This window comes from Phoxinus phoxinus (genome assembly GCF_949152265.1).
Source record: "Phoxinus phoxinus genome assembly, chromosome: 7".
NCBI lineage: Eukaryota > Metazoa > Chordata > Actinopteri > Cypriniformes > Leuciscidae > Phoxinus > Phoxinus phoxinus.
This window is the reverse complement of record NC_136882.1, coordinates 37212875-37229299: the sequence shown is the minus strand read 5'-3', so window position 1 is coordinate 37229299 and position 16425 is coordinate 37212875. Positions and strand designations below refer to the sequence as shown.

The 16425-nt window shown below is 36.3% G+C and overlaps 1 protein-coding gene and 1 long non-coding RNA gene across 2 annotated transcripts in view; one reads left to right on the top strand and one right to left on the bottom strand.

Annotated features, from left to right (window-relative positions):
• The window catches only part of LOC307001772, a 43403-nt gene extending 38483 nt beyond the window's left edge, over window positions 1–4920 (top strand). Inside the window, exon 4 of the long non-coding RNA XR_013798319.1 lies at window positions 4207–4920. This is a non-coding gene — a long non-coding RNA (uncharacterized lncRNA). The remainder of the gene's footprint in view (window positions 1–4206) is intronic.
• The window catches only part of ifih1 (interferon induced with helicase C domain 1), a 28742-nt gene extending 12627 nt beyond the window's left edge, over window positions 1–16115 (bottom strand). Inside the window, exons 1-7 of the mRNA XM_079618686.1 lie at window positions 15538–16115; window positions 13787–13955; window positions 11678–11836; window positions 11397–11486; window positions 6153–6346; window positions 2791–3001; window positions 1034–1251 (exon numbers count right to left, since the gene is read on the bottom strand). Of these exons, the coding sequence (XP_079474812.1) occupies window positions 1034–1251; window positions 2791–3001; window positions 6153–6346; window positions 11397–11486; window positions 11678–11836; window positions 13787–13955; window positions 15538–15972 (1476 nt within the window). The 5' untranslated portion in view covers window positions 15973–16115. The remainder of the gene's footprint in view (window positions 1–1033; window positions 1252–2790; window positions 3002–6152; window positions 6347–11396; window positions 11487–11677; window positions 11837–13786; window positions 13956–15537) is intronic.
• Between the last annotated feature and the right edge of the window lie 310 nt (window positions 16116–16425).

The window sequence follows — 16425 nt, the reverse complement described above, 5'->3', positions numbered from 1 at the left end:
CTTAGGTAAGTACACGTACTGTAAAATAAAGTGTAACCAAATAAAGTGTAACCGTTTGTTGTTCCGCATTGGTGGACAAATGCATATGTTTAGTAACTGTTAAAATCATTCTCGATTCTTAACCCTGTTTTCTAGCACAGAGTTTCTCTTGGCGTGAGTGTCATAAAGATTGGTGGTAAAGCAGACCAGCGGGGTAATCGTGTAGTTAGGGGTTCAGGCTGCTTCTCTTTCATGAAAGGCATGCAGAGGTTTATGGTTGCCTCCAGCACAGGAACATTGGAAACAGCTTTGCGGTGGAGAAAACAGTAAGAGATGTGGGAGAGGAGTGTGTGTGAGTGTGTGTGAGTGTGTGTGAGTGTGTGTGAGTGTGTGTGAGTGTGTGTGAGTGTGTGTGAGTGTGTGTGAGTGTGTGTGTGAGTGTGTGTGTGAGTGTGAGTGTGAGTGTGAGTGTGTGTGTGGGGAAAGTCAGATTAAAGAAAAATAGTTAGGAAAGACTTGATCTGAGAAAGTTTAGAGAACTTCTCTTTGTTAGAGAAGTAAAGCCAAATGTTTATTTGTGTATGGCAATAAAAGTGTGTGTTTTGAAGGCATGGGTGTGCAAATGCAAACATAAGGACTTGTGCAATCTTGCACTCAAAACATGCATATTGCCGTAGGCATGGGATTATTTTTTTTTTTTTTTTTACACGTGTAACAAATGTGCTTTACTTAATGATTCCAGTTCCTTTTATAGTTCCTAAAAGTTCGGGGTCGGTAAGATTGAAAAAAAATTTTTTTTGTAAACAAGTTTTAACTTTTTTTGTAATATTTACTGTCTTTTTTTTATCAATTGAATGTGCCTTTTCTAAATAAAAGCATTAACTCTTTTTTTTTTCATTCACACAAAAAATAATAATTAAGCAGCCAAAATGGTTTTCAACATTGATAATAATCAGAAATGATTGGAATGATCTCTGAAAGATCATGTGACACTGAAGACTGAAGTAATGGTCACTGTAGATTCAGAAGCGGATCGGCACAGATGGTGATGTACCTTGAGGATGTGTTGCTCCGCCATCATCTGGCTCATCGCTCCGCCCACTCCAGGTGAAGCCGTCAGACCCAGAATCTGAGGGATCGCAACCGGACTCTTGTCCTGCTTCTTCAGGAGCTGGTTCTTGTGTTTCTGCTTCAGGTAGCGAATCATGATGTGGTTGTACGCATTACCCTTCTTCGTGTGGTGGCATTCGTCAATAACCATCAGGGTGAACTCTGCAAGTGCAAGGAAATGAAAAAGCATTGAGAATCTAAATTTATTCGGTTCATATTTACCATAGTTTAATTATTCTAAATATGAATACTGGTATATTAAGAGTATTTTAAATCTAATATATGTCCTTCTAGTGCAATAGTTATTTGAACTTTTACTTCCATGACTTATTTTAGTGGAAAGAAAACATCCAAAATACACATTTAAGTGTTTAGTTTATTGCAATTTATCTATTTGTGCTTTAGACTCCAATTACAATGCATATATTTAAAGGCCATTTTCTCAAAATGAGTCTGAAGGTTTTAACAGAGGGGTTTGTTCATATATCTTTTGCCTGATTTATGCAACATTGTAAAAAAGAAAAAATACTTTTGATAGTATTTTCTGATTTATGGAGTGATAAAAAGAGATATCAAAAAAACATTAATATGTCAGAATTAAACAATAATTTTAAACCTGCTTTATCCAATGTTCAGATTTCTGTTCTGGTGCAAATCAGTACATGTAATTATTTAGATGATGCATCATTTACGTATTTAAACATAATATTTCAGAAAACTCGTAATAAAAAACAATTGTTTCATTGAACTGGGGAAAATATAGTGATATCCATTAGTTAACATATTTACCTAAACACCTGTCTTGCCCTAAAGGGATAGTTTATCCAAAAATGAAAATTCAGATCAAAAATTCATAATTTAATCATCCTCATTCTAAACGCCATACTTGTACAACTTTCCTTTTGTCCATGAAACAAAAAAGAATATATTTTTTGAGAAATGTTTAGTTTTTTGTCCATACAATGAAAGTCAATCGGGTCCAAACAACAAAGTTAATTTTGTTCTAAAGAAGTATGTATGTGAATATATTATTAACACATGTTAATAATACATTGTTCATGGTGCTTTTATACAAATAGCAAAAGTTCTTGGTCATTTTTTTTTCTAGCATGTGTTTCTAATCAACAAAGGCGAGTGCTGTAAACCTCCAGTCCATTCTCACCGGCTAAGTTTACAGTTTTTGTTCCGCCTTCCGGCGCTCCCAGGGGACTCTGGGAAGAAGAAAAAAAAAGTCTGCATTTCACACACTGACAGAGGCGGTGGGTGATGTGGCCACGTTTTACAAACCAGACTTTAAAGGCGCTGCCTGTTTGGCCCCTGAGGGCTGGAATGGGCTCAAACTCAGAAAATGACAGCAAATCTCCACTGAATTTGATCAGCCAGACGTGTGGCCCATGGACCAAAAAATAAGAAATAAATAAAGGGTTTAAGAGTAAAACGAGGGGGGGAATACACAAACAGCATATGCCACAGAGGAGGAATCCCACCTTGCGGTGGACGCTGCCAGAGAGACTCACAGGAGAGCTGAATCTGCCAGCAAAGACTGATGGGGAAAAACACTGTCACATGAAACCTCAGAGGAGGAGCTTTGGTCTCGTTTCAACATCGAACAGAAGGCGAACCCATTTGACTGGACTCTGACTCTGGAAGTGTTGAAATAATTCTGTTTAATGCATGGGAGTGAAGGGGAACGTGACCTACGTGATAATTTGATCCTGTCCTCGTCGCTGTTCTTGGCTTTGGCTAAAGAGTTTTCCAGGATCTGTGCTGTGCAGATGATGATGTCATTCTCCGCAATGATTTGTGGGAAGGAGATTTTGAGCTGTGAGGCTCCGCTGACTCGCTCAACTGAGTATTGGTGCTTCAGAAACCACCCGAACTCGGCCTTGTAGTGCTGCTCGACCAGGGGAACCTGGAGAGAAGTTATTTAGCATGATTACACGGCTCTCTGAAATGCTGGATTCTGATTAATCAGTTGCGACATTCCGAGGTCAGCTGTTCCCCGAAAGAGTGCATCAGTGCCCGCCCCCTTTTCCAGCGGCACTGGTTCCGGAAGTATATTATTCATTCATTTCATTTTTTCCCATAGGGATTTAAAAAATATGAAGTTGTAAGCCATGAACCAAGCCAATCAGCGACGAGGGGAATCATAACATTGAAAATTTGATTTGAAGCAAAAAAGTTTGTGATAATCAGACAAAAATAACTTAATGGCTTTACTGAGGGAAAGAACTAAAATCACATGAAGCATTGCGAACAGCATAATCGAACTAAAAATGATGGTGAAATATAAAACTACTCATTTACAAATGTTGATTATATGTTTAAAAACTATGTATTTTGTTTGTTGCAAAATATGCATATATATATACACAAACATTTCAGTATTTTGAGAGCGTATGGAGATCGACTCGCAGTGCCTCACGGGAGTGGGCGGAGCTAAAGAGCTCTTTTGGAGCGTGTTGCTTTTTTCGACTCCCTGATTGGTGTAATTTTCTGTGCAGCATTATGGGTAATGTAGATTTTCACCAGGAACTCCACTGTTAAACATGATTATTTAAAAAATAAGTTGAAATAATACGGGCTGACGGCTTCAGCAGAAGCAAATACCTTCGATTAACAACCTCGTAGCTCACAGTAGGTCTGTCTTTAAAGGTTTAAAGTTATTGTTCAAAATCAATTGCGATATGGAGAAAATTAATGGAGTTTTTACTTCCTGAACCTGACTGTTGCTGTCTATCACACGGCTCTCTGAAAAATGCTGGATTCTTATTGGTCAGTCGTGACATTCAGAGGTCAGCTGTTCCCCAATAACGGGTATTTGAGCCTGGGATTTCTTTCATGTCTCTCGCATCGCGGACGTGCTCTCTGTTGTTTCATTTATACACTGCCTCAATTACTGTGTAATGGATTATAAGATAATAAACAACTGTGGCAAGTAATCATGTAATAAGTGGGATAATGCACATCCAGCTGGTTGTTATCACAAAAAATTGTCTGGACGTACATAATCCCGTTTATTAGGCGGCTGCTAAGATTTTCTCGGTGGTTGCAAGGGCATTGCATGGCATTTCTTTGTGGGGGATTTCACTTTAAATGTCTGTTATTTCTCTGCAGGGAACTGGCCGTTCACAGGAAGTCTCTGGACCAACCGAGGTGCTGAGTTGTAGGTTTGCACCACACTTTTGCTGATGTGGATCTTTTAAAACATGGTTTATAAAGTTTTATGATTCAGCAGGACAAAAAGTCCCTCAGCCCCTACAGCAAACACTCAAAAACATCATCTCATTTCTGTTTTTCTTTTTGCTGAGACACAAGTTTGACCCGTGCTTTTTTGCTTAAAGGTGAAGACTCAACTTCATGCATGTTTTGTAATATTCCCTTATCTGTCAAACATATTTTATTGGATTCTCCTGGTCTTCATACAAGCAGAAGGCTCTTTTATGAAGTTACTTCACTTAAGGACATATTTAATGAGATTATGCCTAAAAAGTTTTTGGATTTTTTTATCATATGTTAATTTAAAAAATATTGTATAATGACTTGTTGTTTGTTCTGTTTTTATTATATTTATATGATATTTGTATTTTTGTAGTTGAATTTTTGCCATGAAAATAGCTTTGAATGCTGACATGGCATTAAATTAAATAATCTGAATCTGGATTTTTTTTATCATATGTTAATTTAAGAAAATCTTGTATAATGACTTGCTGGTTTTGTTTGTTTTGTTTCTATTGTATTTATATGATATTTGTATTTTTATAATACATTTTTTGCAATGAAAATAGCTTTGAATGCTGACATGGCATTAAATAAAATAATCTGAATCTGAATCTTTTTGCAGAGACTTGAAAAAGACTCCAGGTCAGTGCCTGTTGAACTCATCGCTCACACAGCTGGGCTTTTTTTTAGCTCAGAAGTATCATGTAAGTATCAACTTTGTCTCGAATGTTTCTCTTAAAAATCTAAAAAATAGACTCAATTGAGAGAATTGTTCACACACAGTGAGAGTTTATGCCGAGTTCACACTGCACGAGTCTCTGGGGTATCATTCAGTTGCTGCTGTGTTCACACTGCACAATGGATCGGCGACAGGAGGTTTCACACCGCATGACTTTACAAAAGAAAGAATCGCCAACAACTTCTTCTGTTTGATATAATTGTAAATATATATATATTAAAATACTGATATGTGGTCTATAACTCCTCCCTGAACTCCCCGCTGCCCTGTATCTCGCTCTCTCATTGGCTCTCGGGCATCGCCGATGTAGTTTTTAGTCAGAACACTTTCACACGGCAAGATTTTGAATCCTGGCAATTCGGCAATTCTCTCAGATCGTGTCTTTGCGTGATTCTCACTCGCGTGAACGAGCACCGATTTGCCTGTGATTTCGGGCATTTGACGGCGATTTTTCAAAACCTGTCGGCAAGCGAAAATCGTGCATAAAATCGTGCAGTCTGAACTCGGCATTAGGGCCGTGGAATATATTTTGGTACCAAATAATTTGGTCTTTAAAGAATTTGATGAGAAATGTTTGATTTTTAATAGGGCTGTCAAAAGATTAATCGCATCCAAAATAAAAGTTTGTGTTTACATAATATACATGTACTGTGTATAATTATTTATATAAAAACACACACATTCATGTATATATTTAAGAAATATTTGCATTTATATACTGTATATACATTTATATAATTTATATAATATATAAATATAACCAATTTTTCTTAAATATATACATGATTGTGTTTTTTTATATATATATAAATAACTATACACAGTACATGTATATTATGTAAACACAAACTTTTATTTTGGATGCGATTAATCGTGATTAATCTTTTGACAGCCCTAATTTGAAATAAAACAAATATATATTGGCAAATGTGAGCTCAGTTTGAGACCTCCGAAACCCTCTCATTAGTTAAGATCTGTTTTAATAGCAGCAGAATGCTATGGTATTGTGGCATATACATTTTTTTAATTACACCTAATAATGTTTTACTATTTCTAATATTGACGGTCTAATTTGTCATATTTGGCAGTGGACGTGAAGCACCTGGTTGACCAGAACGACGACTTTCCCCGGTTGTCCCATCTGCTTCTTCCTCTCCAAATGCTCTTTAGTGATATACACAGCAACCCTGGTTTTCCCACTTCCTGTTGGGAGGCAGATGATGATGTTGTTTTCCTCCAGAGCTGGTCTCGCCACCTCCATCTGATAGTCTCGCAGTTCAATCGTCCTCTTGCTCGCTGAGAGAGAGAGAGAGTAGACAGTTGTGTTTGCCTCCAGGTCAGAGGAGGGAATCTGACTCTGCGGACGGAGACTCAGATATTGCAATTACAGCTGTGTTTTCTTTATCCCCTGCTAGTTAAAATAACACTGTTGTTTATGAAGTCAGCCACTCTAAAGCTCATTCAGACGGTCTATAAGCCTGCTGTGAGTCTCACCCAACCTGTGAAGAACATGTATGCTGTGTTTAACCCCCAAAAACATTGAAATATTTTGTTTTATTAAAAAAATTTTTTTAGTACTATAGGAACTTTGCAATCTTTTTTTTTTTTTTTTTTTTCTACATTATTTTGTATACAGGGTTCCCACGGGTCCTTAAAATTTGTGAATCTGATTTTTTTTTTTGTCAAGGCCCTGGAAAGTGGAAAGTTTCTGAAAATAAACACAGATAAAGGTCCTTGAAAGTGTTTGAATTTATTTTGTGCAAGAAGTTTTCTGGAAAACATTCCATATTATTCCCTCCAGTCCGTTAATGTTATTCCATCAGCACTTCGTGGCCTATGCACACTAGCTTGCTTGATTTATGCTAGTTACGCCCATTTACACATTACGTCAAGTGTTTCCCGCAAAACTGTATCTTACAAGGTAACACGATGTAACCTTGCTCTCACTTGAAATGTGTCCCCACATTAAGTCCTTGAATTTGAGGGTATTGGACCTGGAAAGTCCTTGAAAGGTCCTTGAATTTGATGTTAACCAAAGATGTATATATTTTTATGTATATATACCCTGTATATATTTAATATTATTCAAATTGTGTATATGTAAAAAAAAAAAAATTATATATATATATATATATATATATATAGAATATATGTATGTATGTATGTATGTATGTATGTATGTATGTATGTATGAAGACTTCAGATGCAAAAGCCTCTAAGTGCCATCTGTAATTCTTTTAAAATTAGCATTTTTATCGAGCTCATATACAGTATTTAGGTTCAGTAATTTCACTTTAATGACATTAATAGGTAATTTTCATTGCCATTAAAGTGAAATAACTGAACATAAACATACAAGCTTGATAAAAATGATCATTCTAGAAGAAAATTTCAGATGGCACTTCGAGGCTTCATACACATACATATATATATATATGTGTATGTATATGTTTAGGTTATAATCCAAAAAAACAGAAGAGAATTTAAAGACATGGGTTCTTCTGTATTTATGGATTTTTATTCTAAGTAAAATACTGTCTGTGGTAAAAAATATTTTTTTTATAATTTACTTTCAAATAAATTCCAGAGGGAAACCATAGCAAAAGAACATATTTAACAAGAAATATTTTATGCTCATTTATATTATTTCAATTTCATCATCAATTTGTTGTACAGTATTCATTACAGTATTTTGAGGGGTAAATATGCTCAATTGTAATGAAAACAATGCAACAGAAATCTTTAAACTCAAACCCTACTGGTAGTTAAAGATACTCTCTGATCTTATATAAATCATGTCTTCAAGTAATGTTCAACAGAACTTATTTTACCTGTGAAGTTAAACATATATATATTTACAGTCATCAGTCTTGGCTAGAAAGATTTTAGCAATCCAACTTGTAATTTCACATACCATTGGGAATCAGAGCAAAACTGAAATGTATGATAAACTGAATCATGGGAATATAGCGAGCCAAATCCATTGTATAGTTCTGAACATCTATTGACCTCTGTGTCCTTTTTTAATCTAAAGACACCCTCATTTATTTGATCTGACGAGGTTAATCCACACGCAAGCTCTTGGAGAGTGTTGTTTTAATCCGAGAGATCATCCTTCATAACGCGTTATAGCGAGGCAAAAAGAGTGATAAATAACAAGAGGAATGCATTAAATTGTGAATCATATTGAATTTATCATTCAGTATTAGGTCAAGCTCGCAGGCCGTGCCGACCCTGTCCAACCTGATCATTTGATTTATCAAACGCTTTTAGTTTAGGGAATTCTTTACATAAGAAGGAAACGAGGAAGCAACAAATCAGGTTCCCGGGAGCAACATTTTATTGCTTGAATGTTTTTCTTTCAGAGCTCGAGACACTTAATGGATTTCTCAGTTGTGTTATGCAAGCATTGACTTTTATCTCTGATGTTTCTTCTAAAACAAAACCGGACACAAATGAGACGGTTGTTGCGTACACTACTGTTCAAAAGTTTGGGGTCAGTACGTTTTTGTTTTTTTAAGACATTCATACTTTTGTTCAGCAATTATGCAATAAATTGCACAAAAGTGAAAATAAACACAGTTATAATATTATTAAAGGTTTCTATTTCTAATGAATACTGCTCTTTTGAGTTTTCTACTTTTCTAGCACAACTGTTTTCAACATTGATATGATAAATAATAATCAGAAAGGTTTATTGGGCATCAAGTCCTGATATTATACTGATTTCTGAAGGATCATGTGACTGTGACACTGAAGACTGGAGTAATGATGCTGAAAATTCAGCTTTGATCACTGGAATAAATTACATTTAAACATACATTCAAATAGAAAACAGTTATTTTAAATTGTAATAATATATTTTAAAAAATGATCAAACAAATGCAGCTTTGGTGAGCAGAAGAGGGCTTTCAAATACATAAAAAAAAAAAAACATTTGAACAGTAATGTATAGTAAAGTTTAGGAGAATGTTTGAATGATTGTTCTTTCCTATGGCCCCATCCTCGCTGATTGTGACTTATGGAGTAAACCATCTAATGCATTAAACAACTCGTGTTCCTCTAACTCAATGCATGTGAACTTTACTGGTCTGTCCCACTGTAGTTTTCTGAGTGGATGTTGGTTGGTGCGACTCATTTTTTTAACATGCTCACAGGAAACTTAGTGTTTATAATTCTCTGACAATATGGCATTCCTAAAGAAGTCATCGATCTGGACGAGTTGCTTTTATAAGCGTGTACGATCACTGGTGGTTGAGCTAATAGCATTTTTGGCAGGAGGATAGAACGCACTAAACAAACAATTATAATATGGTCAAAAATCACATGCATTCCTCTGCTGTGAATGAAGGGGTAAAACACCTGAATATTAGAAGCTGCAAATAAAGATGCATGTACTCGATTTATTATTACAATTTAAAATAACTGGTTTCTATGTGAATATATTTTAAAATGTAATTTATTCCTGTGATCAAAGCTGAATTTTCAGCATCATTACTCCAGTCTTCAGTGTCACATGATCCTTCAGAAATCATAATACCGTGCATCAGTTTTTACAGGTGAAACTCAAAAAATATGAATATGGTGCAAAAGTTCATTTATTTCAGTAATTCAACTTAAAAGGTGAAACTAATATATTATATAGACTCATTACATGCAAAGTGAGATATTTCAAGTCTTTATTTGTTATAATTTTGATGATTATGGTTTACAGCTTATGAAAACCCCAAATTCAAAATATTGTGAAAAGGTTTTCATAAGCTGTAAGCCATAATCATCAAAATTATAACAAAATAAAGGCTTGAAATATCTCACTTTGCATGTAATGAGTCTATATAATATATTAGTTTCACCTTTTCAATAAATTAACTTTTGCACGATATTGTAATTTTTCGAGTTTCACATTTTTCTTTGCAATGCATATTTGAAGCAATACTAGGGCATGTATGTATATTTGCAATGATTATGCTAGCAATATCATGACGGTTTAATTTAGGCATTAAGTTACCTCTTTATCAAGCCTTCCTGTCTCTGAAGAGAATTATACATTATGAAAACATTGGCATATGCATATTTCCTCCTCTCTCTCTCTCTCTCTCCTGCAGACCATGAGCAGAGGCGTCCGTGATCACTTCAGTGTGCCCTGATGTTAGCGGCGGGCCTCGGTCTGGAAATATTCCCTGGATGTGACAGTGATTTAACACTTCTTTGAGGAGACGAGACTGCTGAGCTTCATGCGGTCGAGGGCGACGTCTCACATGGGGAGCAGTAACAGAACCACTGAGAATCAGGACGCTGAACACAACTAAAGCATTCTTCTCCATACGCTTCTATAATAATAACTCTGCGAAAATGTCCTGAGAGTTAATTGCTCGCGGGAACGTTTCTCAGACGAAGGCTGGATTGTGCGTCATGTGTTGCACAAAAGAACTAAGCTGAAGTGTCAAAGGGTAAAGAGATTTGATGCCTTATTTCCTTTCAAACAATGATTGAATGTACAATTAAAAACATGAAAGCAAGGTTCATTTCATCAACTCTGGCATTTAATTAATTACTAATTTCAAGGTTCGATTGTTGACCATTGAATTTCCATGACTTTTCCTATTGTTCGTCATTACTGGAAAAGTGTCGGTATTACTTGTAATTCCTATGAATTTGAACTGAAATGGCCAGATCTCACAGTATGTACAGATTCAGTATGTTTTATTTTGTATGAATGTTTTTTTTTTTTGAAATGTATAGTAATTAAATGCCCATTTGGTAACACGTGAAGCCTTTATATATAACGCATTATAAACATGTTTAATGCATTAATTATGCCTTTTAATGCACCTTATAATGCATTGTATGGTCTCATGAATAATTGTAAGCACAGTTGTAATACATTATAATATTTACCTCTAGAAAGTATAATGTATTAAAACACATGACAAACAGCTCATTTCAGATGTAACGAGGAATCTGCAAATCTTATAATGCATTCATGAAAAGCTATAATGCATTAAACATAAAGGCTTTACTGTAAGTCAAGTTTTCGAGAACTGTATTTCAAAAGGCAATTCTCATTTGAATTCTTCTGAGTGAATGCACACAGCCCTACTGGATAATGATATAGATTTTTATTTTATTTTTTATAGAGATTGCACTTAAAAAGAGCAAGTTTGAAATAGTTCTGAGACGGGCATAACTAGAAACGAAATCCCTGTGGTTTGTACTTGAACTAATGATTATTTTCTCCATGTTTTACAGTACACTAATGGCTGGGACTGTCCAAACTGGAGCAAGCAAGGGATCAAGAGCATTAGATATGAACCTGTCAGTTTGGATGAAAGTCATTTGACTGTACCTGACGGATCATCATCATCCTCCTCTGTGGGATCTCCTTCCTCTGTGGGATCTCCTTCCTCTTCCTCCTGGCCTTTGTACATGTCTACATCTGTGAGAGAATGAATGCACTGCTGTTAGTTTGACTGTCAGATGCCTTTTTATACACAGCGATTTCCTCACAGAGCCGACAATAACAGAAACAACACCAAAAGCTAGATTAGGAGTAGTTGATCAAGTTTATGGCAGGATTGTCTGTTGTTATTTTTTTGACTTGTGAAAGGAAAAGCTTCAGATTTGCACCTTCATTTTCAGCAGACGCCCCCAGAACGCTGCTGTCCACACTGCTGTCCAGGTCCTCTGACACAAGCGAGCTATTGGCGGAGAGAACGGGCATAGAGCCGTTCATGACCGGGTCCGTCTCAACAGTTCTGATCTGGTGGGTCTCAACTGACATGGACTCTGTAACGCACACAGGTAATCAACCGCTGACCTCAGTGCTGCTGCTCGCTGTAATGCATTATAACATGTCGACAGGCCATTATGGTCAAAATCCAACATTAAAGGGATAGTTCACTTTGAAATAAAATTTTGGTATGTTTTAGCTTACCTGAAGTGCATCCAAGATGTAGGTGTCTTTGTCTCCGCAGTAGTTTCAATTTTGATATTTGTAGGTCAAACCGTTCTTGTCTGTCAGTCATATAATGCAGGTATATAGGCACTGTCTCTAATAGCATGCAGAGAAAAGTCCAAATTAAAAAATTCCCCATCGTAAGTGCACATTGATGGCCTAAGACACGAAACTAGCGGTTTGTGTGATAAAACAAACAGTATTTATATAGTTTTTATCTCTTTTACACAACCACGTCCAAGTGATCCGTTTACATCGGATTTCTTCCCCGGAAACTAATCTAACCGCCTTCGATTGGACGTTGCATTTTTAAACTCAGCAGAAACGTGTGTGATTGGCTGTACGGCTCAACGTATGCCTTTGATTGACCTGAACAATGAAGCGAGTAGTGTGTCAAGATAGAAGGCTTACAAATTGGGAATAAGTGAAAACTCAACACTCCCGGATGAGTTCGCGCGAGCTTAGGCCATCAATGTGCACTTACGATGGGGAATTTTTTAATTTGGACTTTTCTCTGCATGCTTTTGGAGACAGTGCCTATAGACCTGCATTATATGACTGACAGACAAGAACGGTTTGACCTAAAAATATCAAAATTGAAACTACTGCGGAGACAAAGACACCTACATCTTGGATGCCCTTCAGGTAAGCAAAAAAGCTAAAAGTGAACTATCCCTTTAAAACTCTACAGCATGAATGTAACGTGCCACGTATCTAAAGAATTGTTGGTCACACTTTATTTTACAGTACGTGTACTTACAGTGTACTTGCCTAAGAAAGTACTGTGTAATATAAGGTAACTACACGTAGGTTCAGGGTCAGTACCTAGTCATTACCCAGTTATTGTAATCACTATAATAAGTAGTACATGGGGAACGGGACAGTCAAATAAAGTGCTATTGAATTGTTAAATGACCTGTGCATCATCTGTCCCTGAGAATCGAGAAACATTTTTTTTTTAAACCAACTCAGATCAGTCTCAAATTTATGCTTTTTGTTTAGATATACTAACGTACTTACTGACCTGCACGCCATTACTTTAGTCGAAATTAGAACATTAATAACACATTAGCGTATGTTTTTGAAAGAAGTCTCTTCTGCTCACTAATGCATCAATTATTTGATCAAAATACGGTAAAAACAGTAATATTGTGAAACAGCAGACGCATTACGCACGTCATTTCCAGTCACGTTGGAAGTTACCGAGCTGGGGACTATTTTCAGGCGCTGTGTAATATCATTGCGCTTCTGTACGGCAGCAGTTCCTTGATTATTACGCAGGAATGAGAGTATAGTTCCTAGTCATATTGGCCTAGAAAATCAAAACTTTTAATTGTCTGCCGGTCTTAGTACACGATGTAACTACAGAAGGGTCAAGCTTTAAATAGGAAAAATATCGAAACTCTTTGGTCATTTTTTTGAGAGAGATGCTAACGGTCTAATCAGATTCAATGATCTATGCTAAGCTATGCTAAAAGTGCTACCGGTGCCAGACCCGGAGATCGGCTGAATGGATTCAAACACGATAAAACTGTTTAACTCTAGGGAAGTCGGAAAATGAGCCTATTTCTAAAAAAAGTGGTGTTCCTTTAAGAGCTAATTTGGTTTGTAGGGATATACAGACACTAACAGTGGGGTTTCCAGGCTACAAATGTGTAGTCTAAACAACCGAGTTTGACCTCTGCTGGTTTCCAGTTTCCAACTTCTGTTTTTCTAAGAGAGCCCGTGACTGTGACAGAGACATTTATGTCTCATGATTTGTTCGCCCGTCTGCTCCTCACCGTCCTCGTGGCACGGCTCTCCCCGCAGCTCGCGCACCAGCTCATGGTGCTCCGTCTCCTCCAGAGCCTGAAGGAACTTGGAAAACCAGCCAACTTCATTTTTCACCAGCCTTTTGAGGAGCACTCGAGCACCGTTTATGTTCCCAAGATTCTCAGTGGCTTTCATAATCTGCAGGAGTAATCATGAACAAATAGTTCATGCATTTAATATGAGTGAGTGGTGAAAGCTCACACACACACACACACACACACACACACACACACACACACACACACACACACACACGTTAAACTCAATATGGGTAATTAATGATGATGTTTTAAACTTTAGCTCTGTAATGTTCTAGTCTAGAGTCACACTTTAGTTTAGGGTCCAATTCTCACTATTAACTTCGACTTTTCCATCCATAAACTCATTATTAATAGTTAGTAAGGTAGTTGTTAAGATTATGTATTGGATTAGCATTAAGGGATGTGGAATATGATCATGCAGAATAAATAATTAATCTGTGCTTTATAAGTAGCCTACTAATAAACACTCAATATGCTAATATGCATGCTAACAAGCGACTAGTTAATAGTGAGAAGTGGACCCTAAACTAAAGTATTACCAATAATAATAATAATAATTGTTGTTATTATTAGTAGTAGTGGTGAAAGAATTTAACAAAATAAATATGTTGCATCTAGAAGTACTAGTATATGCAATACAAAATAATAATAATTTGATATTGCATTTAATATACTACTACTAATAATAATAATAAGGACTTCTTAAAAATTGTGAGTTTAACCACATCAGTAAATCCACAAATTAAAGCAAATCTGTTTCTGTTTGGTTTATAGCGCCCTCTACTGGTGATATCTATCTCTCTATCTATCTATCTATCTATCTATCTATCTATCTATCTATCTATCTATCTATCTATCTATCTATCTATCTATCTACAGAATATATCTATCTATCTATCTATCTATCTATCTGTCTGTCTATCTATCTATCTATCTATCTACAGAATATATCTATCTATCTATCTATCTATCTACAGAATATATCTATCTATCTATCTATCTATCTATCTATCTATCTATCTATCTATCTATCTATCTATCTATCTACAGAATATATCTATCTATCTATCTATCTATCTATCTATCTATCTATCTATCTATGTATATATATATGTCTATCTATCTATCTATCTATCGATCGATCTATCTATCTATCTATCTATCTATCTATCTATCTATGTATATATATATATATATCTATCTATCTATCTATCTATGTATATATATGTATATCTATCTATCTATCTATCTATGTATATATATGTCTATCTATCTATCTATCTATGTATATATATGTCTATCTATCTATCTATGTATATATATGTCTATCTATCTATCTATCTATCTATCTATCTATCTATCTATCTATCTACAGAATCTATCTATCTATCTATCTATCTATCTATCTATCTATCTATCTATCTATCTATCTATCTATCTATCTATCTGTCTGTCTGTCTGTCTGTCTGTCTGTCCTTCCAATGGACTTTTATGATAGATTTTGATTGTTTTTATTTCAAATGTAGGCCTTTGTGTATTCAAATTTGACTTCTTTATTTAATTTGAACTTTTCATGACTTCACAAACCCGATGTATGTAGTTCCTCCTCACGAACCCCATGAGTTATGTAAACTAAAGCCTGGTCCACTGAGTGTAGTGTCTGAGGTTTGGTCACTCACGTTCTCCTGGTCCTCGCGCGTCAGGAGCTCCAGCGAGCAGCAGTGCGCGCACACGTCTGCGGTCTTCATGTTGACCAGGGTCAGATGCATGAGATCGATCAGGCGGACACAGCTGTCGTTCTCGGCCTCTTCTGTCGGGTCCGGTGGGCTGTTCAGCACGTAATTCACCGCGTGCGTGCATCCAGCGGTCTCCAGCGCGGTGATCAGCTCTCTCGGCCATCCCTTGTCGTGTTGTGTTTGAATAATGTCGTCGATCAGAAGAGCTGCGGCGCTTATGTCCCCGTCCGCGCGTGACTTGGCTCTTATTTTGTCCCTTCGATCCTGTCCGAGGAAATGCAACTGATCCAGAAGCGGCTCGACCTGGATGATCCGCTTCAGCCTGTCTCTGAAACAGTCCAGAATGTGACGCGTCTCGGCGTCCTGGTCAATGCTCATATTTGATAAGACGAGATATCGCCAGAAAAAGTTTCTGTCAGAAGTTCTGCCAGAGTTCACCGATTACAAGCCGATGAATCCGGGTTTAACTTCCCAGGACTCGGTGACTTTCGGTTTCGTTTCTCGTCCTGGTTTACAAACGTAATCAGTCAAACGTGTCAGCGCGTGTGGCTAAAAATATCTACGTCATTTAAAGCCAGGAGATATAAATAATTATGTTCTCTCTTTATTTATTTTCATGAATATTTTGTTTGTTTGTTAGAATAAAATCTGCTTTTCGGGCATTGAAAGATTGTGTAAACAATTTGTCTGCAAACTTGAATAACAACTAGACTAGATACAAATAATAAACACTAGATGACGACAGAATCCCCAAACCGGTAACATTAATATAATATAATTTTGAATGTTGATTTTGTTATAGTAGAAAAAGTGTGTTAATTAAAAATCGTT